Source organism: Protopterus annectens, chromosome 3.part0, assembly GCF_019279795.1.
Source record: "Protopterus annectens isolate FY-2018-M chromosome 3.part0, PAN1.0, whole genome shotgun sequence".
NCBI classification, from domain to species: domain Eukaryota; kingdom Metazoa; phylum Chordata; order Ceratodontiformes; family Protopteridae; genus Protopterus; species Protopterus annectens.
In genome coordinates, this window is record NC_056731.1 from 1,344,105,470 (window position 1) to 1,344,125,439 (window position 19,970).

At 42.2% G+C, this 19,970-nt stretch overlaps 1 protein-coding gene across 1 annotated transcript in view; it reads right to left on the reverse strand.

Moving 5' to 3' along the window:
• Positions 1–19,970, reverse strand: part of TRAPPC8 (trafficking protein particle complex subunit 8) — a 3,178,250-nt gene that overhangs the window by 1,241,919 nt on the left and 1,916,361 nt on the right. The window contains exon 19 of the mRNA XM_044065843.1: positions 7,308–7,750. Within this exon, the coding sequence (XP_043921778.1) occupies positions 7,308–7,750 (443 nt within the window). The remainder of the gene's footprint in view (positions 1–7,307; positions 7,751–19,970) is intronic.

The window sequence follows — 19,970 nt, forward strand, 5'->3', positions numbered from 1 at the left end:
CCAGATCAGTCATATTATCAAAAGCACAAGAAAAACTTGATCCCCATGTTATTCTGGCAACATTCTGTAAAACATAACCAGTATCTTTTATATAGGACTGCAACCAAATCACAAACAATTTTAATACAAAGTCCATCAAAATGCCCACGCTACTGGTAACACCTCTCTGTCCTGAATCTACATGTCAAGCAGCTGGATTATTCAAACTCTTTTACACCTTAAATATAATGAAAAACTACATAGCTTATGGATGTACTATATAAAACCTAATATCCTTCAATGTTAAAAACCTAATTAATTTCGTTTTTCAACAGATGCAGCAGTTCTGCACTGAAATCATGTTATCAGTGGTTTCAATAGCTTTATATTAGTTGCTTCCAAAAAACTTTTTATAAATACTGACATGTTGTTCTTTATTCAACACAATGTTACTACCTTTGACAGAGTCTAACATTCACTGATTTTTTCCTGCAAAATTTCTTGCAATACAAGTTATTCCTGGTATGTTAAATTGTATTCAAGATTTTTTTTTCTGTTTTTTTTAGTGAATTCAAAAAGAGCTCCCTTAGGTTCAGTCAAAAGTTTTTGCTGAAACACTGAAATGAGTGGAATTAATTTTAGTGTCCAAGAGCTCCTCTTTATTCATACACGTGGCACTTCCAAGTTCATATACCCAAACACTACATCGGATCCTACATTCCTCAGGGACGGCCAATTCATTTATTTAAACCTTTGTAGAGCATGGTTACAAACATTCAAACCTAATGATTCATCCCGATATTTTTTTACATACACATCTTCTAATTTAGAAATGCTATTTTAAATGTAGCTTCCTACAGAACCTAATCACATTGCCAGAATTAAAGTTTAAACTTCGAAGACCAATGGCATTTCATTATTTTACATTTATAAGTCCTAGTTCATCTTGTAAAATACACTACATTTGACCCAGACCATTAGGTAACTTACTACCACTGCTGTAGCAATATGGGGCACTTTCTCTCTCTCTCACTTTTTTGTTTGACAGGTGGTCGGCAGTGCTTGCAGTTTCATTCACTCAGTAGGGTACACAAACATATGCAGACAGTTTAACTTACATTATCAATAGCAAGTGATGCAGTCGAGTAAGACTCAAGATTCCTGCGGAGGGAGGGGGATAAGCCTCTCCATACTCCCCTATGCAGTAGGCTTTACCACCACAACCCTTAACCAATATAATGAACTCTGGTTGTAGTACTGTGAGGGTATGTATAAAAGTTGGCAACTGGTCAACTGCAGTCTTTTCAATCATAAGGCCTTGCTGAAAGTGTGCCTCACTGAAAAAAAGGAGAGACAATTAACCAAATATCTATTGAACATTTAAGCTCTACGAGACATAATTTTAGTGTACTCCATAAGCCTGGGTTCAGTGGATTCTTCCAAAACGGGGTCTTTAAGAAGATCTGGGCTTCAGAATGTGACCATTCTTACTAAAGTCATAAGTCAAAAGATGCCAGGGGTTCATGATTCTGCTAGTTGCTTGTTGTGGGGAATGGTGTCATCTGCTGTTAAAATTACATTTAATGGTGACTATACTCTCAGAAGCTGAAGGAGGATAGATGATGAAATCTGACAACAAGGGTCTACAGTTTGGGGGTACACTGCAATACCAAATGACACAGTTCTAAAATACTGAATGACTGTCCACAGTGTGTAAGAGTAACCAAAGTCCATTGAAAAGGAATCAACATCAGTGTCCAAATCTCAGGGTGTGCACCTGAATATACACACATGTGCTTCCACAGTCAGAAAGAACAGTGTAAGAATCTTGGAGGTAGATGTTGATGTGTCCTATGTCATTGTAAACAAAGGGTAAAACACTGGCTCAACCAAAGTTTGTGTAGCTGATGGGGTTGATAAAGTTAGGAAGAGTACAGATGCAGGGCCTGGGGAGACCTATGTAGGTACAGCTTGGGAATGGGCAGACATCAGTCTTCTACATATTTAGTGAATGCCAAGCACTTGATAAGGACAACTAATACTAAACTGGCAGGAACACCAAAGAGATACACAGAATCAGTGACAGAAAGCTACAAGTTGGTGCTGGACCTTGCCAATGTCAGATTTGGCCAAGGAAGGATCCTGCTGGAAGAACCACTGTACATAAAGAAGGGGAGCATGAAGCCACAATGATCTGTTAAGGAAGGTCTTGTCAGTTTTGGACCAAGGATAAAGTAGGCAAATCACAGGGAGAAACAGGAGCTGAACTTTACTGCACCTCTGCAGGGGAATAGCTATAGCCTGGCACTTTGAATAGTGCTGTTTCCTTGGTATGTTCATCTCGCTCATGTTTACCGTGGACTTTAAGATAACAATTATCACTTTTTTTCCCCATTTTTAAGCTGCTCCACAGATAACTTGACACATACTAGAAGAAGAAAATGATGACTATGTATTTTTTTCCAAACTCTCAGCCAAAAAGGCATTCATGAAAGCCTTAATACTCTTCTGCCTAGAGACTCATTAAAATCACTGCACACACCACATCTCTGGATGTTGTGGGGCAGCCTGATGCAAACCATACACTCCATGTGCGCACTGGCCAAGGGGATGTACTTTTTACAACTGCATTTGTTTTCACAAGCTGGATGGGGATACAGGCTGAAAAAGGTACTTCAAACAGAACAGCTGTAATAAAATGAGTTTAAAGCTGAACTGACCACCTAATCATGAAAGGATTCACATCTAGATCTAGAGAGGTCATTGTGCCCCTCTACTCATCGCTCATCAGGCCCATAATTGAGTACAATGCCCCATTTGGGATGTACCTTACCCGACACCTGCAACAGCTGGACAGACCTCAAAAATATCTCACCAAGAGGATCGTGGGCCTCAAACAGATGCCCTATGCAGCTCGACTAAAAAAACTCCATCTCTACTCAGTTGCTTACCGCCTACTCAGAGGCGATCTCTGCCTGACATACAAGGCCATGTCTAACCCGGAATTGTTGGACATGCTCCACCTCAAGAAAACCAGATCCATTAGAGCTACACACTCCAGGGATTTAAACCTTAGCACAACAACAAACAGGACATGCTGGAGGGATAGATTCATATTCCAAAGGCTTCCCGCTCTCTGGAATAGAATCCCAGTCCATGTTAGGCTGAGCCCCTCACTGACCCTCTTCGAGAAAAATCTTGATGAGTGGATGGGAAATCGTAAATTTGCTCCTGGGATCACTTCTATGACCCTGCTGGACAGAGGCTCAGGAATCTAGTCTAAAAGGGAGGCGAAAGCCAACACATTCTGGCTAGGCTTATAAATGCCCTAGGGCAGATAGCCTAGTACCTACCTATAAACCTATAACTTATACCACAATTAAAGATGTATGACAACAGGCCATAGTGAAAGACTACTAGATTTTGCTCTTAATGAAAAAAAGCAATAGCTCTATAATGAAGTGGGAAATAACTAAAGATTTTCAGGATATGGGGCATGGCTGCACAGTTTGAAGAAGGTAACTGCTGGAGGTGCAGACAGAATATTCAAAGCCAGATCACAATGTTCCCACCACATCACTGCCAAAACAGTAAAAGTAATACAGTGTTTGTATAATCAATTTGTAGACATACAAGCACTCAAATGATTCATCACTCTCAAAACTTAATCTAAAAAGCTGAGCCCATACACAAGCTACTGTGCAAACAGCCCAATGACTTACAAGGCTCCTGGTAACAAACATTGTATTTCTGCTGGCTCCATGGTGCAGAGGATGAAGCCCACAGTGCAACTTAAAAGACCAGAGTTCAATTAATGGCCAAACAGGTAGAGACGCTTAACACTTGAGATGGGAAAAAAAGATAAGGCATAAGACTGCTCACCTCTGCCAGGGAGGAGGGTGTGGGAACATGCAGGGTCAAGGTATACCTTGAACTATGATTACCAGTGGTGACCAGAATCTCTTAAAGTGGCAGCAGCTAACATTAATAGGGCAAGGCCTCTGGGAGATGTATCAACTCAGAGGCAGAACATAACTCCTTACTGCACATCCCCTTACTCCACTTGGTGACATACACTTTGAGGATTTAAGACCTATCTTTTACTTCTCTTCACTCACTCAGTTTTCATCACCACAGGCAGTACTGAAGAAGCCAAGGTCTCCTTCCCTTGACATTCTCTCAGCATTATTGTCCCAGGTGACTAGTCTGTCACTCAGTGTCAGGATGTACAATGACTGTGGTAAAATGCTCAGTGGGGATAGTAAGTAGGAACATCTGTATCTTACTGTCATGAGATTCCCCGTGATTACACCTTTACTTGTGTGTGTGTGTGTGTGTGTGTGTGTGTGTGTGTGTGTGTGTGTGTGTGTGTGTGTGTTTGTGTTTGTGGGTTCTTGTTGGCTGTACCCAAATCCTACCTTGTGATTCATGAACCTGCACACAGTATCAGCATAACTAACTTAGGAATCATCTCCCTGATGATCTACTCAAGTCTGCCTTCAAGGACAAACTTAGGAATTATCTTCTGAATAACAGTACACGCAAGTTTTACAATGTGAACTTAATGTTGCACTTTCACATCAGATCAACTATTCCTAGATGTCCAAGTGCTAGAAGATACAACACAACACTTACGGCTGTATCAAAGATGCAAACATTAACCATACGTTTTACATATAGATCACTGGTCTTGAACTCTGGTGGGATTCATCCATCCACCCCAAGCCAGAATTAAAGCATTTGTATTGAAATACTGGGTGGATATGGGTGGGCAGGAGGACAGCTCTGGACTGAGTTGAATTTGAGAGACTCGTCACTGAAGCAACTTCTTTAGAAAGGGTAAGAGAGGGATTTGGAAGTCCAGTTGGTGACAGTTTTGAGACCAAAGGGACTTCAAGTACCACTAGACCTTTCTCATGTGTGGTCAGGTGAATGGCATCATGGGTACTGTGGCTGCCATGTAACCCAGGGAAAACAAGGACTGAAAGTAGGTGGACAGGGATATAACTTTCCTGTGAGACAGAAAGGCTATCATTGAGTAAGTGTTCAGTCTGCATCCTAACACCAGATCCTGGGAGGGGGTCACAGAAGACTTCTTGTGGTTCAGAGTGAAACTTAGTCTTTGCAGAAGTGACAATGTGAAGCTGAGGTGCAGCGGCAGTGTGTAAATAGAGACCTGGATAAGAAAATCATCCAGGTAGGGAAATATTTGTACTCCCTGGGTTCTGCAAAAGACCGACTGCTGCAAGGCACTTTGTGAACGCCCTGGGAACAGTAGCTAGACCAAAGGGTAAAGCACAGAACTGAAAGTGCATCATTCAAATCTAGGGACACTAGAAACGTTTGTGGAAAGAAAAAAGGAAACCGAGTTTGCATGAACAGCATCTACAAATATGGCACTTCCAGATAGGTGTTGAGGTGAGAAGTCCAGTATGATCTTCCAAGTACCCTCCCTTCCTGGAAACCAGGGAAGAGTCTTGAATAAAAAATGTTTCCTAGGCCTAGGGATGGTACAGGTTCTGTAGAGTCCCTTTGGAAAAAAGATCATGGATGAGGGGTGGTATGAGATGAACCTGATTGAGTGGGTGGGTGGGGGGATTCCCCTCTAAGAGGACAGTTCCTTCCAACACATATTGTAGCCATGCTGGATGATGGACAAGACCCATTTGTCTGAAGTGATGGATTCTCAGGCTGGGAGATGCAGTGAGTCTTTTGCACAAGAGTGTTTTGGATAGAGGAGGGGGGAGGAGGAGGCAGAAGATAGAGAGGCGGAGGCTGGTTAATCTCGTAAAAGGACTTTTCCAGTTTTGCTTTCTCTGGTAGGTTTCTTCTGATTGAAGAGTGTGTTACAAGGTTTTTGTACAGAAATTTCATGTCCTCAGGGACCTTATAAAACCCTATCAGGCTTTTTGGGATCCTGAGGTTGGGAATCAGGGGAAGTAGAAGCGAATGCAAAAGCATCCAGGCCTGTGCCTGTTTTTTTTGGGGGGAGGTGCTTGTGAGGGGGTAATGAGGAAGGAAGGGGGCTTCAAAAACAATATGGCCTTATGAGAATTCAAACCATTCCTTTTCCTGAGAAGTCCAAGTGGAAGAAACATGCTTTTTTCCCCCTCTGTTACTTAGGTGGGCCGTCCACCCTAACAAACAGCAGTGGTTCGGAATCCTGATGGACTTTGATTAAAGTGCCCGGTCCCTCCTCTCAAACAAGGATATGCAGTATGCCCTACGAGATTATCACTCTAGCTTCCCCCTTCCTACCACTGAGTAGTCTCATCGGATATGCAGGTCAGCAGACACCATACTGGCATCCGGCAGGGTTGTGGTTATCGATGTCTGAGAATGATTCAGATGCACTGGTAACCCTGCTGCATCTCAGTGGGAACATCCGAATCAGATTGGGCAGCTAATGATTCAGGTCTTGTTTTCTTGATCTTTTTGGGTGTGAGTGGGACATCTGAGGCAGAGGGTTCCGCCATCCTGCTTTGCATGAAACACTTCAGATGTTGGGCCTCTAAGTAAGTATTTAAGGAGGAAAGCCTGGTTTGAAAGATTTTTGGGATGAATGATTGTTAGATTGTACAATTTCTATAACAGTTCTCAGAACTTAAACAAAAAAAGACACTGGGACTGGAGGTCTTTATCAAGGATCTGCCTATCCCAGGCACACCTCCCTTGCTTAGCTGATACATCCGCGATGCACCCCTATGCCCACAGGCTGAGGTCACATGCCGGATGTACTGCACGTCAGGAAGATTTTGGCTTTGGTAAGCCAGATGCATGTCAGGATGCCTTGCGCAGGTTAACCCAGCAATACTGCAACAGTGATTCAAGGAAGACATCACCTGTTCTTCTGTCACTGATAATATACTGGCCTAGTTAGTCCTGCTGCAGCTCTGAAATCAAAAGTCTATATCAGGCCTCAAGAAAGGACAGTGTATTCTTATGAGACAGAAGGACACAGTCAACCAGAGCAATAAGGATCAATATAAGTGTAGCGACACTTTTTTTTTTTTTAAATAGGGAGATGCATGGTTACTTCAGCATGGAGGAGATGTCAAATTTCCAGATTCATCGATGAAAATTTGAAATGCATCTTATCTAGAATATGGGAGAGAAAGGAGAAACTATACTTGAGTAGAGCAATCAATAACTGTTCTTAGTTACACTGAGTGTAGTTTGAATGTTTTTCAGTCAATTTTTCCAGAAATAATTATGATGCTCAATAAATATATGCATAAAATGACCACTATGCTTTATCATAGTACTTAATAGGGAAGCTTACTGTGTCGATCTCAGTTATATATTAAAAACAGTGAAATGGAACTTACCTCATTTTTGATTGTTTTTCAGTGCTTTCATAATAAAATAAAAAGTTTATTTCATGAACACCTTCTTCATCTGGTCCACGTAACCACAAAGGTAGTTGAACAGAAGCTCCAGGCAAAAGTTCAGAGTTTGGAAGAGGAACATCTATCACCCCGGGAGGGTTCTCAGAATCTACCCCAAAGTCCATAGGTGATACTAAAGATGTCAGTGCTGTGCATGTAGAGGTAGAATCTGTCACTACAGTTTTGTAAGCACTACAGTTTTCAGAAGCTGTAGGACTCTGGGGTGTTAAGGAAGCAGTACTACTACCAAAAGTAAAGAAATCTGGATGCTGTGATATCACTTTCAGTCCTGTTAGAGGGCACTTGCTCACATTCATAAATTCTACATATGCCTTCCTGATTTCTCCACAAAGTAGTCCAGTTGGGAAATTAATGAAGAACACCTGCAGACATTAAACAAATGTTATCACACTTGGCACTTTTCACTCTCAAGATAATAGTTCAAAGCATAAAATAACACAAGATCTAAACAGAGAAAAAACAACAAAAACACACAACTGAGTGGTGAGTCATGCACACAATGCTTCATCAGCTCTGAAAGCTATCACGGTTCTTAAAAGATAAGCAGACAGACCAAGAACGTCTATGAACTACAGTACCAAAATGGCATACAATATTCAGTATGGTGTAAGACCATCCAGAAAAACTCAGCACAGAACATGGGGTATATATCTTTACATGCTGACAATCTGTTTAAACAATGATGCAGGTCATATGGTAAGCATTTCTTTAAGACAGTTCAATCAGAATACAGACATCATGGAGATTAGACCACATTCTCAGTGTCTCTGTATTATCTACTCAAGGTTTCTGATATGTCATGTATGAATGAAGAAATGTTTACCAGAAATGGAGGAACAAATTGGACATACTTACCATAACAAGTGATCTGTACGATCCTTGTCTACCCACTTCAACAGACAGGACTAGCTGTTGCAGACACTTGCCACTTCAAACGCTTTAAGACTTTTGTCTAAGTTAACTCCTATCTTAGCATACAACACACTGCACTTCTCAGCTTTTCCAGACATTGAAGGTGCCACACAACAGCAAGCATATTAAACAACACACTGTCATGCATACCACAGTCCACTCAAAATCCTAACCACCTCTCCAGACATTCCTCCAAATATACATCCAGCCCCTTCAGCCAGGGATGGGAATGGAGGGTAGGTTGAACTGTAAACAAGTGGATTATTACAAACTATCATTACGGTAAGAACATGACTTCTGCAACCAAAAACACCAGCATTCAGGCACAAAATAATATGCAACAAAACTGCCAGGGTGGCTGCACACTGATCAACCCCTTGATTTGAGCTCTCTCAGGGTGGAAACAAACTATGAAACAAATCCAGTAAAAAGCTGTAAATCTGGGTAAAACTTCACTTACTTACTGCTAATCACACTGCCTGGATCCCTGCAAAGAAGAAGAAATTTGGAGAAAATAAGAGATCAACTAGAAAAGGAGAATAAAAATATGTCTGTGAAGAATTTTATAGCAGTTCAAATTTCAGTTTTGCTATAGGAGATGGTTTCCAGTAATGTGGAATAAAAAAAAAGTAAATTGGATTTATATATTTGCTTTATTATTTACATATTTGCTGTATTGTTTCTGTCCTTTGTTGTCTGCATTGTTTTCTTTCTCAGGGTAGCTCAGAAGCTAGTTTCAGGTGAGGGGTTGTTGAGCCAGCCCACATCTTAGTTGTCAGTCATTGCCCGAGATGTATTTAAGCAATAACCCACACCTGGGTGTGGGTAATGCTGGATTTACCCACAGTTGATGTGGTTTGGTCACTCGGGCTTCGCCCTCATGACCAAAGACAACCGTGGGTAAATCCAGCATTACCCACATTCAGAAGTGTGTTATTGCTATTATACAATGACATTATTTAAGAAAAAAAAATACTTTTCTTAAATAATGGCATTGTATAACGCCTCTGCGCTGCCCGCTATCCTGGGGCAGTTCTAATGTACTGCACATGCGTAAGAGGCATGGTTCCAACACTTACGCAGTACATCAGTGCTGTGTAGAGGTAGCAACGGAGAAAGGAATATCTCCGTTGCTTTTTTTTTTTCAAAGATGCCTCACTATGTTACAGGAGTTGAACTCATATAACATAGAGAGATATCTTAAAAAAAAAAAAAGAAAAAAAGCAACAGAGATCTTCCTTTCTCAGTAGAAAGGAAGATCTCCATTGCGTTTTTTTTTTTTTTTTAAGATATCTCGCTATGTTATACAAGTTCTTCAACTCATATAACAGCAAGATATCTTTAAAAAAAGCAACTAAGATCTTCCTTTCTCAGTTGCTCTCTCTCAAAAAAAAAAGAGATATATTAACGGAAAAAGTCCGGGAGACCAGACCTTTTTACGTTAGTATAGTCTTGAATTTATAATGGGCACGCTGGTTGGGCTGGCCAATCAGTGTGCTCATTTTTGCATATTTACGGCCGGTCATTGTATAATTTCTGTGTTGTAATTCCAGTACAGATGCATTTCTGTGAATTTGTGCAGAGCTGATAAATCTAAATTCTCCTGGCTGTGTGCAGAGTTGGAATCTATTCCCATCTGATATTCCAAATTGATAAGTACACTTTTTGCAACTAATTTTGCACTGTGTTGTATTTATATACTTGCTTTATTATTTATATATTTGCTGTGGGTGGCCACGGTGGAGCAGAGGTTAGCGTTGCCGCCTCACAGCAAGAGGATCTCCGGTTCGATACTCTCCTGGAGTGCCTTCTGTGCAGAGTCTGCATGTCCTCCCTGTGGTCGCGTGGGTTTCCTCCGGGTGCTCCGGTTTCCTCCCACATCCCAAAGACATGCTGTAGGTGGATTGGACACTCTAATTTAGCCCTAGGTGTGACTGTGTGTGCCTTCTGTGGAAGGTTGGGTACCGGGCTGGCAACCCGACACAGCAAAACTTCACTGCCAATCATGAGTGGACAGGTGATCCGCTGTGGCGACCCCGAACTGGGAAAAGCCGAAAGAAGAAGAAGATTTATATATTTGCTGCATTGTTTCTGTCCTTTGTTGTCTGCAACTGTCTGAATCTGTTTGTTCTGATTTTCTGTCAAGGAGTGCATCATACAACTGATTTAGTTCCCCCCCTATTGGTATCGTGTTCTTATACTTGGTGGTTTTGCAGTTGTCCTCCCCTACTGTAAATTTGATCTGGGACACTCCTCCCAGTCTAGTGTCATTTGCTCATTCTACCTAATTCACAGAGAACATTTGAGAAGGCCAACCCACTTAGTTTCTTCACCTTGAATTAACTTCTGTTCCTCTTTTCTCCTTTACTAAAATCTTTGCTAGAATCTTGCTGTGCTCTGACGGAGTGTGCTTCTCAGCTGATAAGTATATTTTTTGGCATTTTTTAACTGTTCAGAGTTGAATAAAACAATAACTGAATTCAGTTCAGAATAAATTTTGAATAAACTGCATTTATTTAAACTGTATTTGCTTTAATACTGCTACACACTTGCTAGCTTGCACTGCACTTGAATTGTTTTTAGTGCTGTTTTAGCTGCTTTGTTGTAAAAAAATAAATAAAAATTCTAAGCTTGTTTCCTGCCTTTTCCTGTAACTAGTCTAGTCCAGATACAGATTTGCTGTATCCAAGACTGTCTGTAAGCTTCTGAGCCCACCCCCCCAAGCCTTTCTGTGTTGCAGGGAAGCCTTCTAGCTTATCAGTGGGAGTGGTAAGCACTAGGTAGCCTATCTACCACAAAAGGAGTGGTTTCTGGTCCAGAAATTGTAGTTTATTGGTTGTTTGGGCAGTTTTTCAACTTTCTGGTTTAAAAGCCTGCATTTGCGCTGGTTTCCCGCCTTTCCTGTAACTAGTCTAGTCCAGACACAGATTTGTTTTATCCAGGACTGTTTGTAAGCTTCTGAGCGTTGCCAAAGTCTGCTCTTCAATTTTTTTCTTAGATCTGCTAGTTCTCTCCTCTCCTGCACATTTACTAGCGTATTAGTCTAGCACTTTATCAGACTTCTTGTAGCAATTACTGTAGCACACAAAAGTGCTAACAGCACTAAATGTTCTAAAAGGAAACAGCTCTAGTACTTATTATTAATGCCCATCCCTCTATGTCTAAAGGTCAGTTCCCTGTGCTTTCTCCTATTAACCTGGTGAAATTGGGCATCCTGAGGCAATGTAGCAACTGCCTCATGTACACTGACAATGACAACCTTCTCCTCCTACCTCCCAACATTCAGACTTGTGAGAGATGCACTTATATATCCAAATTGGAAGCCATGCACTCTCCAGCCAAGACCGGAATAGCTGGTCAAAAGGAGAAGGTCAACACTTGCACCACACCACGTGGAACACACAGCCCTCCAGAACACACACCAGCAGTACCTTCACATAAAAACACAAACCACACATCAACCTTCTCAGAGGCTCTCAATAAAAATCTAGCCAAACAGCAGAGACCTCCAAGGTAGAAATGCACTTGACCACCACAACACAGCACTAATCACGAGACACATAACTCTCCTAAACAGTGTGCCCACTCAACCAAAGCCCCAAGGCAAAACAGCATGCCCAACACACAAGTCATAGGTGACTTGATAGTGAGGCACACTGAAGTCTCACTCACTAGGTTGAATAAGCAGAAAGTAACAGTCAGCTGCCTGTCAGGCGTCAGGATCAGACACATAACTCACGCACTCAGGTCCCTCGACAAGTACAAATATGACTCTGTCATTGTACATGTGGGTGTGAATGACCTGAGATGTACCTCCCTGGACTACATGAAAAGAGACATGGAGGAGATCTCAGATTATGTAGCCCAGGCAGGTATGACCCAAACCCTGAGCAGCATCCTACCATCACCCAGAATGATACCACAGTACAAACAGAAAATGATTAATTTCAACAACTGGCTAAGTTTCTGGTGTCACTCTAAGGGAATCCAGCATCTGTCTGCCTGGGATGACATGACTGACAGACCTCGATGCTTTGCCAGAGATGGCCTGCATCTGTCACTCCTGGGCTTCTGGATACTGGCCATTGCTCTTGCCACCCCTGTAGTGCCTTTTTTAGGTGTTGTTCCAAAGCCCAAATTACCACCGTAACAGCTACAAACAAATGCATCTAAGGGTTATGCAGCTCACCATTAGAAGTCTAAATCTCAAAATGCACTCGCTCGAAACACTCCTTAAAATGGAGAACATTGACATTTGCGCCATAACAGAGACCTGGTTCAAAGCAGTAGAAACCATCCCTTGCACTACCAGGCTATAACTCATTCCACACCTTTCGGCCCCAGAACTTGGATCACAGCTCCAAAGTCACTGGTGTTTCCATATTCATAAAGGATGCCCACACCTCCAGACTGGTAGCCCAACATAATGCATCTGAGATACTTCAGGTGCAGCTAATATTAGGTATGACAGCGATTCAGGTTGTAGCCTGCTATAGGTCCCCAACCATGTCCCAAGACTCAAAATCCATTTTACTAAACACCCTAGAGAGTATTAGGGTCCAACCTAACACACTCATACTGAGCGACTTCAACTACCCCTCCATTAACTAGGAAAACTACTCGTGTACCAATACATTTGCCCAACATTTCCTGGAATTCATTAATTCCAATGCCCTGGACCAGCTTGTTCTCACCCCCACTAGAGGTAGAAACATCCTTGACCTGGTCATGACTAACATGGGCGACTGTTGCTCTACACCAATAGTCAACTCCTCCCTGGTTAGATCTGACAGCAAACTAATCACCTTGGAAATCCACATCCCCCACCCCCCCACCAAGGTAACCACCATGAAAAACTTTGCCAAAGCTAACTTTGGGCTCCTAAAAACAGAGGTGGCTAACTTCACAGCACTCATGCTAATGGAGAATAGTTGCATGATTGCTGAATCATACACCAATGCACTGTATGAACATATACACAAATAGATGGATCTCGTCATATCCAACAGAACCAAGATGCTCTCCTCCAAAAAAGGAATGTGGTGGCCCTCTGCCATAAACAAACTCTACAACAGGAGGAGGAAACTGATGTGGAATAAGGTGAAGTCCCAAGACTGAAAAACTCCCTTATTAGCCTCAACAAAAACTTGAGCTCCTTCATCAAAACCTCTAAAGCTAGCTATGAAAACAGAAGTACTGCAGATAGTAAAGACAACCACAAGGCCTTCTATAGTTATGTAAAGAATCACCACGGCAATACCCAGATTTGCTCTGAGCTACTGCACAATGGTACCTCCTATACAGAGCCAACAAATATTGCCAATATGCTGACTGACAGATTCAGTACTACCTTTACCCCCCCCCCAAAGGTCCAGTCACAATACCAGTAGATTGCCAGGCACCCTGTATTACTGCTGCACAGGTTAAAACAGCACTCTCCAAGGCCAAGAATACAGCTTCTATGGGACCTGACAATATCCCTGGCTGTGTTCTACATGAACTACAGAGTGAACTGGCAACTCACTTCTGTGCCCTGTTCAATCACAGCCTGACCTCAGGCTCTGTCCCTACTGAATGGCACACTACTACAGTCATCCCTCTCCACAAAAGAAGAGCGACTACAGAACTTGGGCACTATCACCCCATTAGCCTGATGAGTCTGATATGCAAAGCTATGGAACACATCATCGTGGACATAATAAACAAGGATATAGGGAATCTCCAAACTCTGGATCCCACACAGTTTGGTTTTGTGAAGGGTAGCTCATGCCTGCTCAACTTGGTTATCTTCCTGCAGTTAGTCAAAAGAGCTGTGGATGAAGGCAAGGTGGTTCATACAGCCTACCTTGATCTGGCCAAGGCCTTTGATACCATTCCCCACTCAGGAATCATAGAAAAACTCACTAAGCTAGGCATCAACCCCTATATCACTCAGTGGGTTGCAAACTGGCTCACAGGTAGAACCCACAGTGTGAAAGTAGCTGATTCCAAGGATGAGTGCCGACCAGTCATGAGTGGAGTCCCACAGGGTTCGGTCCTGGGTCCTCTCCTGTTTGGTATCTACTTCTCTTAAGTCCAGGCTGAAACGAAGGGACTCTGGCTGACAAAGTTCACAGACGATTACAAGTTGGGAGCTGTTATTTACTCCCCAAGTGATGCTGACATCCTACAGAAAAGGCTTCACTGAGACTGACTGGTGTCAGAACCACATCCTTAAGCTCAATGCCAAAAATGTGTCATCATCACCTTTGGGAAAAACCCAGTTCCCATGAATTACCACATCGATGGTAGTACACTGAACACAGAACGTGTTATAGGAGATCGGGGAACACAGGTTGACAGCAACCTCTCTTTTAACCACCACAATGCCACTGTGGTCAGAAAGTCCTTCTATGTGGCACATCTCATTACTAAGAGTTTTGCATCCAGGAAGAAAGAGGTCATTGTCTCCCTCTACTCTTCCCTCATTAGGCCAATCATTGAGTACAATGCCCCATTTGGCATGTACCTCACTAAACACCTGCAACAACTGGAGAGGCCACAAAAGTACCTCACAAAGAGGATCCTAGGCCTTAAACATTTGTCAAACATTATATGGACAGACTCAAAAAAAACTCTTTCTCTCTGCTTGACTTACAAAGCCATGTCTGAACCAGCTCTGCTAGAAATGCTACATCTAAAGAAATTCCAATCCCTCCACACCACACGCTCCAGAGACCTCAACCTCATTACCACAATCAACAGAACATGCTGGAGGGACAGGTTCATAACAGAGACTGCCCATGCTATGGAATAGACTTCCCATACATGTCAAACAGAGCACCTCACTGGCCCTCTTCAAGAGAAATCTTGATGAGTGGATAGGAAATAGAAAATTCACCCCAGGGATCAGTCCAGTGGCTTTACTTGACACAGGCACTGGGAACTAAGGTCGGGTGGTACAATGCCTATGGGCTAGGCTTGTAAAGACTGCACGGCCATTAGACTAGTACACACCTATGAACCTATGAACTCAAAGATGGTCAAAACAAAAAAAAATCACTGAAGGAATACATAAAATCAAATAAAAGGTTGAAAAAACAGAAGATGCTTTGGCTACAGTGAAATGATACAACTGCAGAGATCTGAGACTGAAATGAAGAAAATGCTGGCTGAGCATGAGGCATCTCAAGAGCAGCTGTTTTGAAAGGCAGTAGTTAGAAGGCAGATTACACAGAAAACAAATCTGAAATCTACTTTGGCACCAGAGAAATGAGAAGAAACAGACTGTTAATTTTATGAAAATACAAATAAGCAACTGGACTGATGTTCCACAGCAGAACTTATTAAATGGGAGGCACATCATGTGCATGCTCCAAATCTGACCTTGAGAAAGTAGCCAAGGACTTTTATTAGTCAAGATGCAATCATACCATCAGAAGGAGTTGCTCTTGACAAAATTGTGGAAGAAGGGAAAAGTAGAAAAAACTGTGGATGGCAGAAAATTTCTGGAAAATGATTATAAATTGTATGCAAGGCAAAAGAGAAACAAGTTTATCTCAGCAATCAGGGAATGTGTCAAGAAGTAGGTGTGATATTCAAGTTACTGTACCTAGTTGACTTCAGAACATTTTTCCTTGAGGATCATGTGCATTTTTGATGCAAAACAGGCTAAGGAAAAAAGTTTATCCAACACAGTGTAAGCCAGCAAGCAGAAGGGACTCTGCATCTCAATCTTCTGACAATAACAAAGTCCACAGAGAGACTTTGTCAGGGAAATATTTTTCTTAGTTTCAAAGACACAAAGCTTGACAGAGAGGAAAAAGCACAGGATCTCACTAGAAGAGTCAAGATTATCTTGATAGTGAACCAGAAACTGGTGTTGGGAGATAGTGACTATCACAAAGACCAGCAACAGTGCGAAATTAGTGAATAAATGTGACTGTAAAGCATACATTTCATTAGATATAGGAATGAAAATGATCAGGAAGACCAGTGACATTGTAAAATTAGTGAATAAATGAGAGACTATAAAACATCAATTCTACTGGATGTAGGAACAGACGTGAAATGTAGCCTCTCAAGAAGCAGCAGAAAGAGTGGAATTTAGTAGACTGCATTAATATGGTGGGTAAATGGGAAAGCACATACCCACTTTATGTCATTAATGTTTAGAGGGACACAATGTGAGCCCATTTTTGGAGCACCATGTATTATCTAGAGTAATATATATTTTTTCTGACATGTACAGGTGTCTAAGGTAATCTTGACAATAACATCCAGTTTTCAAACATCTACTAACAGCTAGCTAGAGGTCTTGGTTCTCAGTTTAGAGATCAGAAGAGTAAATTTCAAAAGGATGGGTCACTGAACAGAATACAGCAGGCTAAACCATGTACACAAGGTCAAAAATATACTGAGCAAAAGAATAGTTGGGTAAGCACTTACCATAACAGCAGATGCCCTACCCTGATCAGTATTGCTGTGTTTATAATGAATGGGTTATCACTGCTGACATCTGGCTAGGGTACCAAAGCTTTACTGTATGTCTGACGTGTGACCTTGACTCATAGGTATTAGGCTATACAGTCAGATGTGCAAGGGTAATTTCTAAGACTATCTCCAAGCCAGTGGCCTGAACACCCCTGAAAGTTAGAGACTGTTCAGCTAGGAGGGGCATAGCATGAAGTGGTAAAGAGGGTTAGGATGCTGTCTACAGTACAGGGACAGAGGAAGAAGAAATAGAGAGGGGTAGAGAGATTATGAAAAAGGAATGTAGTAGGGTGGGAAGGAATGCTGCAACAGTAATCAGTAGGACATCTATTGTTATTGTAAGTTCTTAGGTGACTGTACTATGTCCTGAATGAAATAACAGTTGCAGTATTGATAATGAATGGGAGATGCCCAGAGCTGAAAGGGATGTAACAGTGTCTGGTTAGTGAGCTGCAGAACTGTCAAAGAGGCCCAAAAAGCCTGAGATAGCGAAGGAAGCCCTAGACCTTGGGAAGGCATCAATCCTGTACTGTTTAGTGAAGGTGTGTACAGAGGACCAGGTGGCAGGTTCTAGTACAGTCCTGGCATCCACTCCTTTGTTGAAAGTCACAGATGATGCTACTGCCCTGGTAGAATGAGCTCGAGGGCATGACTTACTATGTAGAGAATAAGAGGAGAAGATGGCTTTAGAGATCCAGCTTGCAATTGTTTACTTATACACTGCTGGGCCTAATTTTAACGCATAAAGAGACAAACAGTTAGGTTGGCTAATGTATTTAGCTTTTGTCCAAACAGAATCATAACTCTCTGTGAATGTCTACAGCATGTAACAACCTTTCCCCACAGTTCTGCAGGTTGGGAAAGAAGGTAGGAGGGTTATAGCCTGTTTAAGTGAGAGTTGGTTCACTACTTCAGGCATAAATTAATTGTTAGCACTCAAGGTCACCCTGAAGTAGTAAAACTAAGAAAGGGTGTGATGGCCATTAGAGCCAGAATCTCTGAGACTTTCCCAGGTGAAGTAGCAGCCAGAAGTAGAACAGTTTTCCAGTTGCAGAGACTGTTGGTTCAAAAGGAGATTAAGTAAGTTCTTCGAGCAAAACGTTGAGATCCCAAGTTTGTTATGGGTTTCCTTGGTGGTCTAAAATGCATTACCCCATTAAGGAATAACTTGACCTCAAGTGTGGACATAAGAAGAGGACTGAGGGGCAGACACGTAGAGATAAGCTTTGATGGAAGAGTAGGCCAGGCTTGTATGCAAGGGCTCATACAGGTATTTTGATATGGACAGTATTTGCAATTTGTTGGAGTGCTATCCATACCTGTGGCACCATAAGGAAAATTCCTTCCATTTGGCTATATAGGATTCTCAAGTGTTGGGTCTCCTGGTTTCCTGGAGAACCTTAATTACATCCACTAAAAAGTGGTATCTGTAAAGAATTAGAATCCTATCATCCCAGTATAGGGTTAAGGGATGACAGGTTGGAAAACAGTAATGACACCTTCTGCTGTGTAATGAGATCTGCTTTTAGTGGCAGCTGGTAGTAGCTGTCCCCGGTTAGGTGAGGAGGAAAACAATATTGTCTTGGCCAAAAGGAGATCACTTGCAAGAGTTTTTGCCCTCCTTTCTGGGTGTTTAGAAGATCCCTTGGGATGACTGGTACAGAAGGAAATGCATAGAAGAATCTCCCTGTCCAGTGAAAGCTGAAAACATCTGTCCTCCAGGCTAAGGGGTAAGGGTCACTTGTATAAAAAAGGGGGAGCTGTTTGTTGGTCTCTGAGGCAAAAAGGTCTATCTAAGGTGCTCCCCAGTGGTGGAGGATGTCCAGTATGTTAAGGATCCATTTGTGAGGATCCTCCAAGGTCCTGCTTAATGCATCTGCCAACACACTGTCCTGTGATGGAATGTTTATGGCTACTAAAGACATGTTTATATGTGTGGCAATTTCCCAGATGGTCTGTGCAAATCAGCACAATTGGTAAGAAATGGTTCCTCCTTGCTTGCTTAAGTACTATATGACTGCGGTATTTTAGGGGACCTGGCCTCCCCACATGAAGAAAGACGAAGATCTTGGATGAATGCCTTCATCTCCTTCATGCTGACGTGCTCCCTTAGTAGTTTTGGTTGTCACCTGCCCTGGACCCAGTGTGTCCCTGGCCAGTCTCTTCATACCTTATAAGAGGCACCTGTGTGCATTTCTTGAACTGAAAGTGGTGGGATTAAAGGAAATCCTGGGTTGAGCATCATCTGGTCCCTCCATCATAAGAACTTTCTCCCGAGACAAGGTAATATAGGGATTACTGTGTTTAGAGGATGAGAGTGCTGAGACCATATTGTTTTTAGGTACCATCAGATTTTCCTCATATGCGGTCTGACTACACAGAGCACTGGGAACAGTTGCTGTCATGAATCCCAATACCCTTAGTATCTTTCTTGCTGGGCACTGACTGAGGAAGGTTAGGCTGTGAAAGTAATCTGCAAGGCTCTGCACTTTATCTTGAGGCAGGTAGGTCTGCAGCCCAAGAAATCTATTTCTTCACTTGCTGCAGGGAGGATTTCTTGTAGTTCAGATGAGATTGACGGTTAGCTGGAGGTGTTTCAGGAGTAAGTGAAGAGAGGAGGCTTGGAGTAACAAATCATCTAAGTATGGAAATATCTGGATTCCCTGTGCTTGACAGAAAGCAATTACCGGTGCCAGACACTTTGTGAATACTCTTGGGGCTGTAGAAAGCCTGAAAGACAAAGCAGTAAACTAAATGTGTGATGACCCAGCAGAAAACCTGAGGAATCTCCTGTAAGGAGGGTGAAATGGAATATGGAAGTAGGCATCTTTTAGATATAGAGTTACTAGAAAAGGGTGAAGAACAATGAAGATAAGCAGTGTGTGCAGGGAAAACTTTCTGAAAGTTGGCACCTTTAAAAATGTGTTTAGCAGAGAGAGATCTAGTATGGGTTTCCATTGCCTTTCTTTCCTTGGTATTAGGAAAATTCTGAAGTAAAAGCCCATTCCCACAAATTCCATGGGTTCTATTTTGCCTTGTGCCAATAATTCCTGTAGGATGGGTGGGAGCAGGTGAATCTGATTGTGGGGAGAGGCTGGAATGCCATTTATAGGAGGGATTTCCATCCAAGACATGGTGTAGCCTTTTACAATAGAAAGCATCCATTAGTCTGTGGTAATCTTTTCCCAAGTGGAGAAT